Source organism: Ixodes scapularis, unplaced genomic scaffold (genome assembly GCF_016920785.2).
Source record: "Ixodes scapularis isolate PalLabHiFi unplaced genomic scaffold, ASM1692078v2 PGA_scaffold4__175_contigs__length_147842914, whole genome shotgun sequence".
NCBI classification, from domain to species: Eukaryota; Metazoa; Arthropoda; class Arachnida; order Ixodida; family Ixodidae; genus Ixodes; species Ixodes scapularis.
The window spans coordinates 139,880,486-139,901,262 of NW_024609879.1; the positions used below are offsets into that span (position 1 = coordinate 139,880,486).

Below are 20,777 nucleotides of genomic sequence, written 5' to 3' on the forward strand. Positions count from 1 at the left end.
ACATCTTTTATAAGAAGCAATTACTCGCATCTCTTCACTAGTGCTTGCCTTAGGAGGTCGTTGCACTGATTTTGTCTTCATATTTAAGCCGCTGTGCAGCTTAAAAACACAAGAAATAAACTGCTTTCATTGCAGCTACCAAAATTATGCAGTCGACTCACCAGTGGGGCCAATGACCTCATAGATGGCGTAACCTTCAGCATTGGGCCTGAGGTTGATCCGTCCTTTCACCATCTCGAGAACCTGCCAATTTATAGAACACACAAAATTAGATGCGGCCCATTACTTGGGACCTTTCAAGCTAGAATTCAACAATGCCAACACTCAACTGCACTACAATTTTTAGACTGATAGCTGGAGACTACTAATAAAAAAATTGGCAGTTTTATTTCTATCCATCGACAAAACAGTCATATGCAAAAATTGTGTTTTTGAGGAACGCAGCAGACGCTAACTCCAGTTTCAGCTTCCCAGGCATATGGCACCGTGTCACCGATACCACAGCCTCTTTTTGTATTGTATTTTATTCTCGTTGTAGCTTCAAAGTTTTTGCAACTGATGAAGCTTTCTCGAAGCAACTCAAAGTCCTCTCTTTCGGTTCTGATTTCTTTTCTTTGCTGTTTTTTCTTTTACAGTCGTGCTGTGTGGCCAGTAAAACTCGCAGCACAAGTGCTTGCTTCACTCACTTTTTTAAGGATAGATCGGAGTTAGCTTCAGTAAGAATTCGATCCTGTAGGTTTGTGCAAATATTCGAATAGTAGTTTAGAATACTACGCTATTCGATGTTCACTTTAACATGAAATGCGTTATTTATACTGTTCGAAGTGTTGATCGCGGCGAGTGAGCCTCGTTAAGTGCACTTCTCATTGAGCATTTATGAACTGCGGGAAAGTAATACCCGCAGAGCTTGTGGGCTTCGTTTAAACTGCTTCCCTGCAACGCACATGTGCTCGGTGAGAAGTGCACTCAACGGGGCTAACTCACGGCGATTATGCCATGTCAGGCAGCGATGTCTCGACAACTCACATTCGTCATTCGTGCTGGTATTTTTGTGTCAAATTTGAAATTGGATAAAAAATATTTGATACAACAAGCACATTTTAAATTCCCCCATTTAGGATATCTATGACAAATCAGGTCACAATTCATAAATATAGTTGTATTAAAATTAACTGAGCTTAGGAGTGGACAAGTGGAAGGTTGAGAACAACCTTTACAAGTTCAGCTGAATTTTAGTTCAAGCTTGGTGCACGGTAGTTAAAGGCTCGAAGAAACTATTTGACTCAAAACTATTCGGCCAAGACCACTATTCGCTTTGAACTCAAAATCCACTATTCACACATGTCTACAATGCCGCAATAAAAAGTGTCAGTGCAGAGCCTTGTCACTTTTATCGAAGTATTCATTCGAACATTAGAAAGGTGTCTCATAGCCCATTCAACTTTGCGAAGATCTTGATAAGGTGAAACTCACCTCCGCTGCTGACACACAGGGGTCGAAGTCGATGTTCTGCACCTGTCCGTCGAGGAAGTGCACCCGCGCCCGGCAAGGATGGCGCCTCGTTGTGCACGATACTTCGTCGCGCGACGGAGGCCATTTGCGGCCGCGGGTCTCCAATGTCCGCATCAGACACTGCAGGTTAGCAATTGTGTCATCTTAGCAAGTGTGCCACCTTAGTAACCATATTGCGTTAGCAACCATAATCTGTCATCACTAATATTCCAATATCAATTAAGTTGTTAGCAACTGTACCATGTTAGTAACCGTTTTGTGTTATCAATTACATCATGTTAGTAGCAACCGTATTATGTTAGCAACCATATTGTGTTACTTTATGTTAGAAACCACATTGCACCAGCAAATGCACTGTGTTAGCAATCATATCGTATTAGCAAACATATCCAGTTAGCAGCTGTGTCAAGTTAACAGTCACATTGTGTCGAAGTTCAAGCTGGCTAATACCATTATCAAAGCAAAAGATTAAAGTCTAGGCAGTCATTTACTGAAATTTTACCACACAAGGTGATTTTTGATGTTGGTGATAATGACTGTACTTCATTCAAAAGACGTAGGCAAGATCCTGACTAAGGCAGGAAAAAGAAGCAGCACAGAAACTGGTGACGTCCTGATGCTTCAGTTTCTGCTAAATCACTCATCTCCTTACGACACGGGTTCTCAAAGTTAGCTTTCACCGGCAATGCCCAGAGGGCCCCGCTAGTTCTTTCGATCAAAATACAGTAAAACCTCGTTATAACAAAATGGGATATAACAAACTAATGGATATAACAAAGCAATCATAATTCCCGTTGCTTGCTAATAGTGGGAAGAAATGGACATTGGCTATAACAAACTAATGGTTATATTGAAATAATTAAGATCGCTCCTTCAACTTTGTTATAACGAGGTTTTACTGTATAGTTTTCGCTCCCTGTTAATATACTTAAAATCTCGAGGCAAAGATTAGGATATTCAATATGGCAGACACTGCACACACGAAATGCAGAATCGGCACATTTGGGTATTTGCCTGCACAAAGGAATAATGCTAAAACAGCTATGCTTGCAATTTTAATGCTTAGGTAAAAATATCTCCGGTCTTTGGCTGCCTACAAGTTTGAAGCTTGGAGAAGGACTCCATCGGTGAATTTTCGGACTGACCTTGAGAGCGAACTGGGCGAACTGGCCCTCTTCGGTGACTACGTCCATGGCGCAGTGGCGCAGGTGGGCGTGGAGGTAATTGAGAATGCGGCGGTCCGTCGGAGCCGCCACACTGCACGCCAGCGACAGGAGCTGCCAGTGGCGCACATTCACCCGGCTATTGGGGTCTGCGATGGGCAGAACAGAGGTTCATAAAAGAATTATTTTAGGGAAGGTACGCATCGGACGTAAATACAATAGATGAAATATATAACGATAAATGGCGACACTTATTAGACTACTTTAGTGACACATGGCGATGGGTGGTGACACTTGTCAGGCTCACAAAAAGGAAGAATGTAGAGTCAGTCGAATATAAAAACAACAAATTTATGTGACAGAACCTGTAATATAACCATTATCAATGTGAATTTCCAGTAATGTTATACTACCACGAAAGACTAAAAACAAAAAAAACAGGAATTATCCGTCCCCTACCAGAAACACCATCATGTTAAAGTTGGCGCTAAAGGAGTGCATTGTGCGTTGCTTTGTGGCGATGTCGCACAGAGGAACTTGGAGCCATTTTGTTCCTCGACGTGGTGAACATCGTCGTGTGTAGTGTCTCTGGAAGAAAGCGCGCCTGCCAAAGCGAGCACTCCAACGGGAGTGAAATGTGGTGTTTGTGTCCCTACGGCTGTGCATTCGGGCTTTGACCCCGCTGTTTTCTGTCTCCTTGTTTCCTCCGTGTCACGAGTTTGTTCTCTTTCCTCTAGCCTTATGACGTCGGACGCAGTGCCGAATTTTCTACATAGCCTACTGGAGGGCGACATGGGGCACGGATTGGATGTACTGCATGAATGTTTGTCCGGGACTTGCGTTCAACTGGTGAAGAGATGTGTTCCAGCTAAATGCCGATGCAGTACTTGTGTGGCACTCTGCAGCTACGAGAGTGTACTAGGAGGAGTGGCTGGGAGTGAGCCATGTACTATAACATATTATATCTTAAAAAAAAATTAAGGAGTTGGTTGAATGTAAGAACAACAAATTTACGAAATGAAAAAACCATGTACGGACCACTAAAATTATAGTGACATTACACTATACTATAGAACAAAAATTGAGCAGTCCCATGTTAAGTTACAGCGCAACAACGGCAATAGCCGCGACACGTCTCGACAAAGTCGTTGGGCGCCGGCATCGCGTTCACACACCATGGGGTGCACAAACAAAAGCGTTCTGAACAAAATAGACATCTGTTTTGCACTGCAAGCTTTTGTTTTGTTCAATTTTGTTCCGAACGCTTTTGTCTATTTTTTGTTCCAGAGCACGTGAAAGCGCATCTTCCGGCACGAGCTCTTGGCATTGACAATGTGACGACGGCATTTTGCTATCTGTTATTTTTTCTTTTCAAGAGAGCAAGTGCAGTGGGCATTGGATACTACAAAAACCTCAAGTATAAATTGGGCTGTCAACGCTGTGACGTAGCGCTGTGGCAACACCTCCGCATTGTTTGCAGCGGACCCAGGTTTGATTATCGGGGGTGGGAGGCAATCTTTTTCGTGGATTTGGCAACATCGACGACGGATGGCCAGCATTGCAATCTACAACATCAACAACAGACACCATTTCCAGTGGGGGAAAGAGCTTATGACAGCTACTGCTCTAAAACGGCCAAAGAAATTATCCATCTTTTATCTGAAATCAAAGCTTGATGCAATGCTTCCCCAGTTTCTTCCGTGAAATTGGGAAACTGTCTTTTTTGTGCAACATCATGTCGAATTTACGGTTAAATTGAAATTCACTCACAAGATGTCAAAATTCCTAGTGCGGACAACCAAAGAGGAAATGCCGGGATATGCATAGCTGCAGTGTCACATAAAACATAGCTTAGCCCATTCAGTGGGAACACCACCCTTCACCGCATAGTGATACTTGACCACATTGCACAACTGCAGCGCAGAAAAGCCTACAGGCATGGTCGCTTCATGAACTGTCTGATTGATTGTTGCCAAGAGTGCCACTGCTATGCTTCTTTCAAACATACTAAGATTTGCAAAATATAATTACTTCGATGTTCCCACACATACGGAAGAAAGTAACTATCATAAAAAGTATCAAGCGAAAGGCAGTTAGATTTGTTTATCACCAATACAGCTGCTTTCAGTGAATAACAGAAATACTCAAACAAAAGCTGGTTTAGTGACCGTTACTGGTCGTGCAAAGCTGGGTCAACTGAAATTTATGTTTCCCTTTTAATTGGTGCCTTTAAAATTAATAAAAACAAGAATGCTAAGCCATCAGAAGCAAGAGCCACTAGACATAGGCATAGCAACACGTTTGCTGAGTAGTCTTTTAATAATAAAAGTTTTAAAGACTCATCTTTTCCCTCAGATACAAAAGATTGGAAAAGCCTAAATACTGTAGGCACCTTTTTAGTTATGCAAGCATTGAATTGTTTATTGGTGCAGTTAAAAACCAACTACCGTATTTTTCCAGAGTATAAGACGCGTTATTGTATAAGATGCAACCGCCACGTTTTGCAAGTTTCTAAATAGATATTTGTATATAAGACGCACCTGCGTACAAGACGTCAAAATAGTTAAAAAAAGACTAATCAGCATCAACAAAAGTTCTTTCAGAATTTGCCAAAAAGAAAAAAAATATACCTATAAGACGCACAGTTGTGTAAGGTGCACCGCACAAAAGTTTTGGAAAAAAGATGCGTCTTATACACCGGAAAATACATACTTTGTCAATTTATGAATTGATATGTGATTCCTGCTTCTAGAAATATGCAATAAGTATTTTTTTTTTCTGTTGTAATGACATGTGCCATATGTTGCATAGTTTTTCTCTGTCCCAACACCTGCCAAAGCCAATAAGGATTGGCAGTGAAAGAAATAAAAATGTGCATACTTTTGTTCTTTCCAAAATAGACCCACTCTTTCCTTGTTGGTTCAACTTTAGCGCATGAGGACTGGCAGGACCTCACCAGTTATGGTGTCCACCTCTACACCGCCCTCTCTCATTCGCCCACATTGTCGTTCGCTGCAAGGTAGTGAGCCGTCTTCGCCGAGAGTGAAGTGGGGGCGACGACCACTCACCGGGGTGGTCGGTGGTCTGCTTGATGAGTTGCACAAAGAGCTCGTTGAGGAGGACCTCCCGCACCATGCAGCACTCCATCACCGACTGCGCCAGCTGAATCAGGTCACGCTGGCCGTGCCACTCTGTGTCCTCTGCACCGTGCAAGTCACGCGAAAAAATATAAATAAATTTAGGCATGTCTCGATCATGTCTGATAAACTCTGAGACACCCAGAATGTGTTGGGAATGAGCTGAGCACATACTGTGTGTGGGTGACATCCTGATGTCACATGACAGCCTGATGTTAAGGTCATTTTAATTTAGTCGCAATTTAATCGGCGGATAATAGCCCTCATAGAAGACGAGCAATGATGTTGCATTTCGAAGTTAGGTCGGCAGCGAAGCGCTGCAGAAACACAGCTCCATGTTTTCTCACACTTTTTCATTGCGTCGGTTCCATGAACTTGCTCCCCTGCCAAGGCCCGAGTTATCTTAAGTCAAAAACGGTTTCTGATTATGATTTCCGGTGAGGCACATACCTTCCTCCAGCAGTCCCGAGAAGATGAGGATGGAGGTGAAGAGCTTGCAGGCGGTCGTCTCCACCTGGGGCTCGGCCATCACCAGGAAACTCTGTCCGATGGCGCTCTTGCTGAATGCCCAGTATGTGTGCTGGTATGACTTGTAGCCCTCTGACCCGTACTCTTGTCGAAGCTTCTCCATGCGGTTGCGGTTGAGCCTGAATGATTGCAATCACCATACGCATCAACAAGGTCCCTCGTCTCCATACGGCCAGAGCAACAGATCAACCTCTCAGAACATTTCAGTGTATGACATGTGAGAGCACAAAGTAAGTTAACCATCTGCCAATGCAACAAACCCTCTAAGCTCTACTCCTGAGAGTGTCCAGGTGATTACGGTTCAGCCTGAATTGTCACAACCACTACGGGTTCATCTCCATGCAACTCACCTAACAGATACTTCTCAAAAGAGTAGCGTTGCGCGAATATTCAAATTTTCTAACAATACTTTCGAACAATACACAATTCGATATTTGCTTCGAGATGAACTGTGATATTCATATTTTTCAAAGTGTTGATTGCGGCTAGTTAGCCCCATTGAGTGCGCTTCTAACCCAGCACCGGTGCACTGCGGGGAAGCAACACGCGTGGAGCTCGCTTCTGCGGGTGTGGCTTCTCTGCAGTGCGCAAGTGCTTGGTAAGAAGCGCACTAAAAGGGGGCTAACCCACCGCAATCAACACTTTGAAAAGCAAAAGTATAGCAGCTGCATGCTTCGGAGGAAAGTTAATTTCCAAAGCAAGACGGTGCATGTGCGCGGCTGGTGTATTTAAAAAGAAACGGAAACTTTGTGAATGGTAGTGTCTACCAGTGGCATCACTAGGGGGACGGGGGGGGGGGGGGGGAATTGCCCCGGGTGCGGCGCTCGGGGGTGCAGTTGGGCAGTGAAAAGAGGGGTGGGGGTGTTGCGGCGGGCCACGAGGGTGAAGGGGGGGTTCACGGCAGGTCACCGTCTTGGTGCCGCTGATCCTAGTCACACCACTGGTACCTTCATTGAAGCAAAACTTGAAACATTCAACTGGCATGCATGAGCATACATGTTAAGCAGAGATGCCCGAATACACGTGACTTAAGAAAATATATTCGCGCACAGCAGTAATATTTATAAATTCCTTCAATTGAATATAGCTGGACATCTCTATCGGTTTCATTCTATGTTCAATGTGTTTACTGGCCATCCCAATGTAAGCATTGCACTTTCAGAGGTCACAGTCAATAAATACAGTTGGCTTAAAATTAACTTAGCTTAGAAATGGACAAGGGGAACCTTGCCAAAACAACTTTCACAAGTTCAGCTGGGTTTTTGTTTAAGTATGTTGAAGCAGTGAAGAGCTTGGAGAAACTATTTAATATTCAATTAAAAATACTCTTCGGCCAAAACCCTATTTATTCGCTTCGAACTCAAAATTCAAAATTTGCACATGACTACAAGAGCACTGAACAACAATGACGCCCTCCATCTTTTAATGCCCTTTTCCACTGCATGCCGTGCGATTGAAAGCCAAGCATGAAGACAACCATCAACCAAAGCAATGAGTGGATGTAGTGTGTCCATGGACTATCTTTCACAAAAAATAAAGTTCAGTCGCCACCTTCTTTAACATAAGTAAATCTTCTACTTTTGATATAAGTGGCATTGTGCCCCTATGTAAATCAACGTTTTGTACCCTCTACTAAAAAATTTAATTTTAATTTTACTCCTCAGTTTAAGGTTAATTTATATCGTGGAATACGTCTGCCAGTTTGCCAAAATGCCAACTGTTTTCTTGTTAAAAAAAAAAAAAAAATTGGAAGGAACTACATTGCAAATTATTTGTTCAGAAATTAATTGATTTGAAATTTTCCTAGAAAGAATGCTTTAGAGGAAACTGACAGAATCCATACAACAGTATTGTTTTATTGGGCACCTCACTGGAGGAGTTGCGACTCACTTGCGGAGGGTGCTCTTAAAGAGCCCTAGGGTTGCGGCCTCTGGCTTGTTGAGGAGTCCGCTGTCCACCAGGGTTCGCCGGCAGTTCATCACCTCTTGGTGGAGTTTCACGCGGTCCTCAAATGCCAGACGGCACTGGGGTGGGAGAAACATTTGGCCTGTCACTATTTTCATATCCTTGCTATACCAGTTTTTACTACAAATGAGTTCTGATCTATTCTGTAAAGGAAATGCTTAGGTTTCAGCCAAGCTCCTGTGAATGATAAAACTGCGATGTCATATCATGTGGTCACGTCACATGACGTGGCCAACTTCCTCGCTAAATGTAGTGCGAAAAAAGTTAATGCTCCATCTGTGATGTTGCTGCTCTCGCAACAATACATAGGTCAAACATTACATCTGTCTGTAATGTTACATCTGCCTGCAACGTTTATGTGTCTGTGATGTTTCATGCCCATGATAACACATCTGTCTGTGGCATTACATTTGTTGATGACATTACATTTGCCTCCAATGTTATATACCTGTCCACCTCATTACATCTGTCTTGAGCATTACACTTGCCAGTGATGTTATGCCTTCCAGTGACATTACACCCGCTCGTGGTGCTACACTCGTCTCTGGTGTTACGTCTGTCTGCGATGTTACAACAGTCTATGACACTGCATCTTCCGGTGACATTACATCTGCCCATACATTACATGTGTCTGACGTTACAGCTGTCTGTGATGCTAGATCTCTCTGTGATGTTACATTTGCCTGCAACGTTATATCTGTCGGTGATGTTACATCTGCCCGTGACATTTTATCTGTCTGTGGCATTTCACCTGTCTGTAATGCTACATCCGCCTGTCATATTACATCTGCTTCCAATGTTACGCCTGTCTCCATCATTACATCTGTTTGTGACGTTACACCTGCCAGTGACGTTACACCTGATAGCAACATTACATCTGTCTCTGACAGTACATTTGCCTCTGACAACATTTGCCTCCGATGTTAGAAGTCTCCGACATTACAACTGTCTGTGACTACATATTCCTGTGATATTACATAATCCTGTGATATTACGTATTCCTGTGATAGTACATTTCCTCTAACACTACATCTTGTGACATTACATCTGCCTATAATCCTACATGTGTCTGACATTACACCTGTCTGTGATGCTACATCTCTGTGACATCTACCCATGACATTACATCTCATGTGCGATGTTACACCTCCTTTCAAAATACCCTTTGAATAAAAAAATGCATTCTACATAAAAAAAATTGTAGGGCTCATCCACTACATGTGAAGCTGAAGATGGAGGACCAGCGAACCTGGTCCTCCATTTTTATGTGAACCTCGAGTATAATTCCTAGACGCGACGTCTAAAATGACCTCAAGGACGACCTCAAGGACGATGCCTAGAGGACGACGTCTAGGATGACCTCAAGGATGACTTCTGGGATGACCTCAAGGACGACTTTTAAGACGACCTCAAGGACGATGCCTAGAGGACGACGCCTACCGTAAAATACCGAATAAGCGCCCACTCAAAATTTAGAGATAATTGCAATAAAATGGGGGACAGGCGCTTGTCCGGTCATTAATTTTGCACGTGCATATTTCCTCAGATCTTAGAAATTTGGGAATGGGCGCTTAATGTGGAATGGGCAGATGCGCGGTATTCTATCGTAGGACCACCTCTAGGACGACATCTAGGACAACCTCAAGGACGACTTCTAGGATGACCTCGAGGATGACACCTAGGACGACCTCTCAGACGACTTCTACGAAGGCCTCGAGGACGACTTCTAGGACAACGCCTAGAGGACGACTTCTCAGACGCCTCACGGATGACTTCTAGGATAACCTCGAGGAAATCTAGGACGACCTCAAGGATGACTTCTAGGACGACCTCGAGGACATCTATGCTCCATTTCACCTTATGTTGTGCCACAGCGGAGGGTAGAAGCGCGTGCTCATAGTGTTGGCAGCTGCCCTTAGTGCGGGGCAGCTTGTGCCACTGAGACGTGCCCTAGAGCAAGGAGCTTGCGCTTGTAGCCATTCCCGCGGTACATCATAAGTAGGGTGTGCATTTTCCGGTTTTAACCGAAAAACACCGATAAACATCCGTCGGTGACGAAAATATAAAATCGGTTAAAACCGAAAAACACCGGTGGTTGGATATTTTCGCCCTGGTTAAAACCAAAAAACACCGGTCGTTGCTAGTTTCCGACCTAGCGAAACCCTTTCCCCGTAGAGGTTCAACAAACGTGTTATCTCGTGGATCCTGCATTCTTCCAGTGTTTATACAGGGCTTGCAGGTGGCATCAGTCCGCCCTCCTTTCTGGGGGTCACAAGCGTCTAGTGAATGCAGTGGAAGCTAAGCTCTCATACGCCTTTCCTCTATTGTGTCTCCCATGGCCCCCTTTTGTGGAAAAATTAACGCAGTGGAGGGTAGGCTCTCACGTGCCTTTTCCTCATTGTATCTGGCCAAGTGGTGTCGGTGCAAGCCATGTATTCAGAGGTTGCTGTGGTTTCTGGAAGACACTGCCAACGTCCGTGTCGTACAGGAGCGTTTTCATAATTGCGGGTTGCGAACCGCAAGCAACGTGCTGCCATGACGGCAGCACGTTCCTTGCGTGTAATGCAAGCATGAAAGTATGCTTGCATCTACTATAATAACCAAGTGTGAGAAATAGTTGCTTCCTAGAGAAGTGTATGAACTATGTGAATAAAATTGGAACTCTGTCTGTGATCAATCGCTTTTTTTTCACCGATATTCACCGATTTTAGCCTCGTCGTGAGACGTTCCGCCGAAATACACCGGTGTTCTGAAAATAAATAAGCACCGAAAAACATCCGCCGATTTTTCTCACAAATAAACACCGGAAAGTACACACCCTAATCATAAGGTGAAATAGAGTATAGGACGACCTCAAGGACGACTTCTAGAATGACCTCGAGCACGACGCCTAGGATGACCTCTTGGACAACCTCAAGGACGACATCTAGGACGACCTCAAGCGTGACGCCTAGGATGACCTCTTGGACAACCTCAAGGACGACTTCTAGGACGACCTCAAGGACGATGCCAAAAGATGATAACAAGAGACCAGGACCTCACTATCTAATAATGTCAAGGAAGGCTGAATCCCGCTGGCTGCCCCCTCTTTTTATTTTTATTTATTCATACTTGACACAACCAATGGGGAACTGGTTGCCCCCTCTTTTTATTTTTATCTATTCATACTAGCCACGACCAATGGGGAGTTTTCTGTTGACATGTGAGGATGCATTTTCCCCCGATCCTAGCCAATAACAGCTTCGCTGTAAAAAGTAAACAAGATTTCCAATTTTGCGGCTTTCGTCTTACCCTGTAGTTGAGATCGTAGGAAGGCTTCATGCGGGCAGCCAGTGGCGGCCAGTAGCTGGCCACTAGGGCGGCGACCTCGAGGTGCTGGGGCGTCTCAAAGAGGTAGCACTTGTGCAGGTCCGGTACGCTCTTGGACAGTGTTACCGTGAGCACCTGGTCGTCCTCGTTCACCAGCACGGACTCCAGGTCAGAGTAGCGGTAGGCGTTCAGGATCGCCTTAGTGTCGGCGTTTACCAGCAGCACCCCCTCGCAGCTGAGGCCCAGCAGAAGCTGGTGATCTGCAAGACAAACGACAACGCTTAGATGCGATCGTGCAGTAATCAGTTTCAAGCAGACGGTCTAGTACACGTTGCTCGAGAAAAGTAATCAATTACTATTACAATTACTCTTGGTTGAAAAGTCTTCAATTAGATTACTTGATTACCCAAGAAGAAAAGTAATGGGCTGTTACATGACAAAAACCGGTTAATTGAAAATTCGATTACTTCGGATTTTCAAGACGACAGATTTTTCTGCCGGTTTGAAAACGGTGGGCTTTTCATACTTGTACTGTCCATTACTGAATTACAACCACCGAATTATGAACTACTTATCTTGTTCATCCACCAGCTTTAGGATACCATCTCCTCCTTTTGGAGACTTGGTACGGATTCCTTAATACGAAACTTGTACAAACAAGGGACGCCATTAGAAAGGGAGAGAAAAAAATAGTAGTTGAAGAAGACATGTCTTGGAGAAACCTAAGCTGCCGATTTCTGGCTTTGGGGAAGCTCCTTTTCAAGCTGAATATATGGAGCTCCAAATTTGATTACATTTTAAAACTTACTGAGGCTCCCTGGCAGGTCTAAAGCTAGTTTGTTGTAAAGAGTTCAGTCTCCCTTTAGACATGTTGCCCATACTTCTGGCCACTTTTGTCCCAGTGAAGTGACTAGACACAGTTGCGCATCGTAAGGTCGGTTTGTGTACAAAGGTAGGTCACTAAAATACTAAACTTTACTCACAAGCTGCTCATGTTTTTTTCATTGGGAGACATCCCGAGTTTCTTATTGAAAACTGAAAGACATTGCGAGTATTTTTTCATTGGAAGATATCTCTTACAAAAGCATGCATGCCTAACCATTTACAGAACCACATCCCACAAGCACTCAACAATCACAAAAAAACTTGTAACTCAAAATCTGGCTTCTTTCTGCACAAATCCACTGGTTCTAATTTTACTATCTTATCTTTGCAAGCAGGCAACTCTGCAGCAAAATGATTAACATGGTAGTGCCTTCACATCATAATCTGGCGCTATGTCGAGAAAATAGGTACTAATTAAATTAGATATCAGACGCCATTCAAAGCCAATGTAGAGCTTAGTATTGGTCACTTCGAAGTCAGAATGAAGAAAGAGCATACCATAGGTAAGGTAGCCCCTGCAGGTGACAGGAAAGAGGGTGGTGCCGTACAGCGGGTACTGCATCACGATTGACAGGTACCACACCTTGCACACCAGCTCAGACTTGCCACTGCCATAAGTCTGCAAAAAGACGAGAGCATTCGTGATCCAACAGTACCACACAGAGTGCATTTAGATGTTAGTCGTTTGTAAAACATTAACCAAGAGCTATAGATAGCATGCCTCGCACAGAATTCGGTTTCAACATTTGATATGTCATAGGGGAGGGCTAGGCACCTTCCAATATTACAAACAAATTCGGCAAAGACACTTAAGACTGCTTACGTGTAGAAATGCGAAAGCATTCCTACACGCCGCGCATTCCTACAAGCAGCACGCCACATCTTCCTGTTTCGGACGGCACTCCGGCAGTGACATCACGGTCCCCCACTGCACAGGCACGGTGCGCCCACAAGCTCCATGGCTTCCACAATGATGCATCTGCATTGTTGTGCTTTTCTTAGTGTTTTATTTTTTCTGAGGCGCGCCTGCACTTTGACCTTGAGCGGCCCTGCTGGCTTCCATGACGAAGCATTTAATATGAGGTGTTAGAGCTAATGGGACTTTAAATGCCATTTCACTCAGCCAATAGGTACCGTATATTGCCGATTATAAGTCGACTCCGAATATAAGTCGACTCCCGAATATAAGTCGATTTCTTCAGACTACGACACGAAAAAAAATTTTTCTCATACGAGTTAGGGAAATTAGAAAAATTTGTTTATTGGCATGGAAGCATATTTACACGCAGAAGTAAACGGTGGTTTGCTCATCATCGCTCGACACTACGACGCAGTCACTGTCGCTAGAGTCCGGGTCAGCGCGCTCAGTCGGCTGAAGCGGCGTCGATATTGAGCATTTCGAAAAGGCCTCGCAAACCATGTCATCCGGTAATCCGTACCAGGCATCGTTGACCCAGGTCGCCACGGTGCTTAAAGACGCGCGCTTCACTCGGCCTGTCGGAGTCGTCGGGTTGTCCTCCCGGCTCAGCCACTCATTGTAAAATGCCCCAACACGATCTTTAAATGGTTTGTTTAAAACCACGTCGAGGGGCTGGAGAGCCGATGTCATCTTGCCTGGAATGATTGCCAGGTCGCAACCCGCATTCGCCACCGCCTTCTTCACGCGATCCGTAATGTGGGCGCGGAACGAGTCTAGCACAAGCATGCTCCGGGGTTTCAGGAGCGCACCCGGGCGCCTGCATTAAACGAGGCAAAACCACTCGAGTACGGTCTCTTCATTAAAAAAGCCCTTCTCATTCACTCGAACAATAACTTTCGGCGGAAACACTTCTTTAGTTGGCAATGTCTTCCGCTTGAAGACGATAAAGGGAGGCAGCTTGTGGCCGTCTGCTGTGCAGCACAACATGACCGTGAAACGATTGTGCTCGTTCCCAGTCGTCAGGACGGGAACTTGGCGCTCTCCCTTGCCGGTGACAGTCGTCCTACTCGGCATGTCGAACCAGACCGGCGCCTGGTCAGCGTTGCCGATCTGGCCGAGCATGAGGGAGTGCTTCGTTCTTACTTCTGTTACGTATCGATGAAATGCCCACGATTTCTCTTCGTAGGCGTCGGGCAGCCGCTGGCAAACTGTTGTTTTTCTTCTTAAACTCAGGCCACATCGCCTCATAAAGTTCGTGATCCATTTTTTTATAAATCTTGAACTCGCTCCGTCCAATTTTCATTTTGTTGGCAACAGCGCGCGCCTTGCTTTCTATGTCGTCGTACGAGACGCTGAGGCTTCTGCTCCGCTGCTCCGTGACCCATCGCAGAGCAACCTCCTCGACCGCAGGGTACTGGCCTTGTTTGGGGCCCCAAAAGGACCGACGCGCACCCGCGCAAGCAAAAAGTTCCTGCCTTTGTTGTCTCCATCCCCACACGCACTTCTCTGAGACACCGAAGTGACGCTCCGCCGCGACGTTGTTCGCCGCCTCAGCGAACAAAATAACCTTCCTCTTGAACGCCGCGCTGTACTGACGCCTAGCTTGATGCGGCATTTTCTTCCACTTCGTGAAGGCTACTGAACAGACATGTGACAAACAAGGGTCTGACATGGCCGCGGTCGCGTGCTTTTGCTTGTGTACCTAGGTACTAGTCCCTATGTTTCCTCCACGGAGTCCCTAGATAAGTTTATGATTCAACCGCAAACGCTTTCCTGATACAACTTTAATAGTTTCATGCGACTAAAGGTGTTATAAAGTAAAATTAAGATTTAAAAATATTATATTTTTGTTTTTAGAACAAGTTTATGCAGGTAATGGCTTAGCTGGCTCTCGAGCACCATGAAACTAGTCCCTTGTGAGGAAAAAAAGTCCCTAGGATCTGTCGTTCGTCTAGACGCGTTTTTAGGCCCCGCGTATAAGTCGACTCTGCGTATAAGTCGACCCCCCTAATTTGAGATACCCATTTCCTGAAAAAAAGGTCGACTTATATGCGGCAATATACGGTATTTAGGTGCCGTTTCTTGCTGCTACAGACAACGGCTAGACATTGCTCCATGGGACAGTTAATGCTTTTGCATTAAAAGCATTATGAAAAAGCACCACACATACATTAATGCATACTAATTCATCGTAACATCGTCAGCATAATGGTGGTCACGTGACACAGTGACGTGATCATGCATCGTTCACTAAATTTGGCGGGCAATGTCTTGCCTGACAAATTTACCGGATCACGTTGACTCAACGTACATCTCAAAGTTTGGTAGCCTTTGAAGTTACCGATGCAGCACGACTCCCCTGTGGGCAGCGCCTCACTCCTATTGGCTGACATAAGAGGTCACCAACGGGGCTTTTGTCGGAATTTGCAGCGTAAGTCTTCGTACACACGTACAACTGCACAGAGATTTTTCCACCCAAAAACATATCCTAAGTACGACGATTTTGTCAGGTGTATGACCAAAGCATTGCCCATTTCTTTCTTCCATACGCGTTTGCTGGAACGTTATAATTACCGACAGGATAAGAATGGCAGGGCAGCTCTTTCGGATCGCCGGACTCCAGCGCACGCTTTGGATGCGATGCACACTCAAGGCTCAGGGGATGCCCAAGCGTTACCGGAAGTAGGATGGTCGAGCTGAAGGCAGGACAGCTGAGAGTCTTCCTTGCCATTCCCATCCCGCTGGTGTCTATACCCTCTCGTCAGTGACCCTTTGCACTGCAGCACGTGAAGACAGACTCACCCTGTGAGCGGTGCACAGGGCCTGGATCCACTCGTTCTCCGGCCTCGTGTCCCGGATGCGCTCAGCAATGTAGTTCTCCACGTCCCTGTACCTGCAGGAGGACGACGAGCGGCATTGCACAACCGGAAGCCACACGCAAATTCACATTGTGTCGTCTTCGCTGCAACAGACGGGTGCAGGGCGGAAAGGACGAGACGTGTGGGTAACATTGCGTTAACGAAAAGTACCCCGTCGGATCACCTTCGCCACATTGCGCGGCTTGAAAGTGTGAAAGCCAAGACAGTGGAGGCGACGATGGCAGCGGAAATCCCCCGTCGAGTCGTCTTCTCTCGTTGCGCCTGTACAAAGTGAGAAAGCCAATGCGTGCTGGTGACGCCGGAAAGAAACTGGAAACAACCCCTCGTCGTCTCGGTCACGATGCGCGGGTGCGAGGCGGGAAAGCCGACGTGCTCGACGGCTTGCACAATTTGGTGAATGTCAAGTTTGTCCTATGCCTTAACATATTTGTTGAGGAGATGGTTTTAGATTTGCATAGACAGTGAATGACGTACCTGTCGAGTTCCTCAGTTTCAGATGGCTCCCCTACAGAAACCTGGGCTTGGAGACCCGCCAACTGAAGGGCAACTCTCTCCACCACCGGGAAGCTATCAGCCTGCAGGAGAAAGATGATTCAGGGGACAGTAAACCCTCGCTAAATCAAAATCATAAAACCAGATAAAAATTCGAGATAAGGGGAGTTTCGAGATAAGAAAAGTACTGAATTTTCATTGCACTAGTCGTGCATTGTGCAAATGAAACCCTTCCAACGATTGCATCAACTGGCTTGACACTCACGCAATGCCGTGGGGAGAACAAAATGACCACAACAAAATTATCAACAAGCAACACACATATGATGAAACAGCGAGACCAGAAAGCAAGAACACAAAAGCAAACAGAAAAACCAAAAGAACCCCCAAAAACTGAACGAAAGAATAAGACGAAGAGTGGAAGATAGCGTTGAGCGTGAGGAACAGAGAAACAGCAGCACCAACTGCCAAGCCAGTTAGAAAAAAAAAAGAAAGAAAAGTAAGACAACAAACACTCTTGAAACGCAGGTTGCTCAGTGCATACACCTCAACGTCGGTCCTGAAAGCTTTCCGAGATAAGCGACGAGTGAATGCATCGTACCTATAGGAGTTCATTCCATGGGAAGGAAATCTTTCAGCTTAACCAATATTTCGAGAGAGCCGAGTTAGAGTTAACCAGGGATTAATGCATTTCCATTTGTATTTCCATTCAGAGGTAACTGGATGGTAAAATGGTTCACAAGAAATGTGCATTGAAGAGTACTGCATGGACTAGCCATTCCCGACTACAAGAGCCCAAACTGCTCTTTCATTGGTCCTGCATTTTCCAGCTATAAGGTTAAGTTAGGACAGCCTCCTCTCCCAAAGCCCTCCACTCTTTCCACTTTAGCAGAGCAAACGCTCTGCTAAAGTGGAACTGCCAACCGTCACGCTGACACCTTGACGCTTGCTTCTGCTTTCTCGGCGCTTGTTCTTTCTTTTGTTTCTGGCACAAGTTCGCCAATTAAACCTTTATTCTTAGTTCTAAATTTGTCAATTCTTTTCCACCCGCAACATGATACCGAATTTGCGAGTGTTCCATCGTTTCCCGATAGATGACGCCAGTGTGTTCTGCCGTCGTCAGAGATTTTAAGACGTCTTAAAGCACACGGCTGTAAGCAGTCGCAAGGGAGCGAACCAGCCTTAACGTCTACGGTACCCGATGCGTTCAAGGATGGACTGAGACAGGAGAGGGTACCTTCACAACGTCGTGGACCGCCTGCGCATAGAGCAGGCTCACTTCCACGGGATCCTGGGGGATTTCGCGGACAAACTTGAAGAGCCGCTTGCGGAACACAAAGCGGCACTCTCCGCCTCCCAGCGCCTTTGTCGGACCCCGCTTGGAGATGGTGGTGTACTTCGTCAGCGTTGCTGAGCTACGGCGACACCTGTGCAGCATGAGCGTGAGAGCGTTGAGGGTCTACAATAATCAAGTTGTGCAAATGTTTAGAGAGCCAGAAGTTAGTCAGCCCCAATCGGCATCTGGTGTCTCTGCTGTACATGAGAAATTTAACCACTGCAGTACGACTGCTGACCTTAACGTGCGTAGTGCAGTGGGATTGAGCCCAAGATCGCTGGGTTCTGCAGCGTGAGCTTTTGCTCCATGTGCTCCAAGCTGCAGTACATTACCGCACTCGGCAATCAATCACCCAGGATCTAAGCAGTTATTGGCTGTTGACAAGTAAAGGGAGGCCCTCAACAACGAAGAAGTTTGTCCTCTCAATCAAGGCAACACTAGGGTCAGCGGCGCTAGCCCACCTCGACACAAATACCCCTCCCTCCCATCCCCAACTCTTATTGCCCCCCTCGCTTTCACTGCCAAGCTGCACCCCCCTGAGCGCCGAACCTGGGGCAATCTGTCCCTGCCCCGCCCCCCCACTCGCCTCCCCCGCCCCTCTAGTGATGCCACTGCTCTCAATATCTGTTCTGACTAGGGGTCCAGTTCTCCTTGTGCAACTTTTCTGTCATTTCAAGCCACAAACATATAAAACAATGTATTACAAACATCGCTGGAAAACTTCCGACATGCAGAACTTTAAATTGAAAATGAATTAATTGAATAATGCCACGCTGAATTTGAAGCACATTCATCTGCATCTTTTTCCTTATATCTTTTTTTCTATTCCTCAATTTTATACTACAAGTTGGCACTATTTAAACTTGGTTAAGAATTTATCATCAATCAGTTTCTTTCGGTTGTGAAGTAAACGGCCGTCTATCCCAAACTGAATTCAATGTAAAACAGAAAGATAAAGTGTAGTGCAATCAACTCACGTTTCCCACTGATAGATGATATCTGCGAGGTACTCATATCCTTTGATCACATGCTCATGGTCAGGGGTGCTCTGCAATAGAAAAAACGATTTGATTCGCGGTACCCCAGCTAGTGTTGGCAAAAGCAGCAAACTGAATTATCAGCGAGATTCTAACTGCTTTTGAAAAGTGTGCCAGTGGAGCCAGAGTTTTCTTAAAGCCCCGTTTAGTAGTGATAGATGAGCACAGTTGTTGCATGCGCGCATGTCTCAGTAATGGTGTGGTCGCACGAAAAAGCTTTTCCGGAAGAAGGGGATTAAACGAAATCGAGCTTTGAGGTCACGTGCGCCGCTTCACGAAGGATCACTAATACCCCGAGCCCGCGGGGAGCTGCGGAGAATTTTCAACCAGCCTAAAGAATATTCGTCGTCCTCTCGGAGCGACAGATTTCGTCATATTGGGGAAGGATTAGGGCCAGCAGCATTAAGAAGCGGCACACTTTTTTTTTTAATCTCTCTCTGCCTTTTGTTCAATGAGCCCATCCACAAGCTCGGTCTCGAAAGCTCGGTCTCGAAAAGTGAGGCCCTGCTGACTCAACAATGTGCGAGTCTGTCGTGCAAATGCTTGCTCAGATTTTTTGCACTGCCTCCTCCTTCTAGTGGCCTTTTCTCCTTGCAGATCTATGACATACTCAGTTTTCTCTGGATATGAAGATCTGTCGTGCAAATACTCCGTAAGCACCGCCTAAAGTATCGGGGTGGCCGTCGGACGGCATACCTCGTACAGTGCCCAGCCTTCGAGGGATCGGAGGCCGATCTTGGTGGCGAGGGTACGCATGGCCTCTTCGGCCGTGATCGAAGGGTGGATGTCAATGGCCTTGGTCCGCCCGTCCATGAAGTAGAAGCGGCAGACCAGGTTCTCACGCAGCCGCACCGCCTGCCACGAGGGAGACGCCGTGTTTCAGCCTCAAACTACGGTGGAATTTGGTTCATTTGAATCCGAGAGAGACAACAAACTTTGCTTAAATAATGCAAGTTTTGAATTACTGGGAGTTTCCTCCCTAGAAACACATAGGATAGGACCCACATGTTAGTTTGAATTAAAGGGGCCCTCAAGTGGATTCTGAGATTGTCTATTTACCGGCATAACTCAATCTATGGGCTCTAAGCATCCTAAAAAACCTGATATTACATTCAAAGTTGGCCAATTTCCCTATTAAAAATCCAATCAATGATCATGCCGCGCCCCTCTTTCTGTGTTGTGGCGCAGAACACCAGGGGGTGCCACCAGGCGGGAAAGCAGCGGGGAGGGCACGCGATAGCCAATCACAGGTGAAGGCTTCCCAGCAAACTGAATTTTCGAATACGCGTGCTTTGAAAAATCAATCCGGCGGGGAGCTATCACTCGTGATTGGCTGTCGCGTGGCCCTCCCCTGCTGCCTTCCCATCCGGTGGTGCCCCCTGGTGTTCTGCGCCACAGCACAGAAAGAGGGGCGCGGCACAATCTTTGATTGGTCTTTTAATAGGAAAATTGGCCGCTGTTGAATGTGATTTCGAGTTTTTTAGAATGCTTAGAGCCTGTAGAGTGAGTCATGACAATAAAAAGACAATCTCAAAATCCCCTTGACTGCCCCTTTTTAAGGATATTCCCCTGTAGTGAAACACTCTAGCCTTAACAGCACCGAGGGTAGAGTCAA

The 20,777-nt window shown here is 45.8% G+C and overlaps 1 protein-coding gene across 1 annotated transcript in view; it reads right to left on the reverse strand.

The window, feature by feature from the left end:
- The window catches only part of LOC8023199 (myosin-VIIa), a 149,773-nt gene that overhangs the window by 13,008 nt on the left and 115,988 nt on the right, over nt 1–20,777 (reverse strand). Inside the window, exons 25-37 of the mRNA XM_029969663.4 lie at nt 19,859–20,017; nt 19,103–19,173; nt 18,027–18,216; nt 16,772–16,872; nt 16,221–16,311; nt 12,998–13,118; nt 11,597–11,874; nt 8,231–8,364; nt 6,263–6,459; nt 5,744–5,875; nt 2,658–2,824; nt 1,474–1,632; nt 162–243 (exon numbers count right to left, since the gene is read on the reverse strand). Coding sequence (XP_029825523.3) covers nt 162–243; nt 1,474–1,632; nt 2,658–2,824; nt 5,744–5,875; nt 6,263–6,459; nt 8,231–8,364; nt 11,597–11,874; nt 12,998–13,118; nt 16,221–16,311; nt 16,772–16,872; nt 18,027–18,216; nt 19,103–19,173; nt 19,859–20,017 — 1,882 coding nt within the window. The remainder of the gene's footprint in view (nt 1–161; nt 244–1,473; nt 1,633–2,657; nt 2,825–5,743; nt 5,876–6,262; nt 6,460–8,230; nt 8,365–11,596; nt 11,875–12,997; nt 13,119–16,220; nt 16,312–16,771; nt 16,873–18,026; nt 18,217–19,102; nt 19,174–19,858; nt 20,018–20,777) is intronic.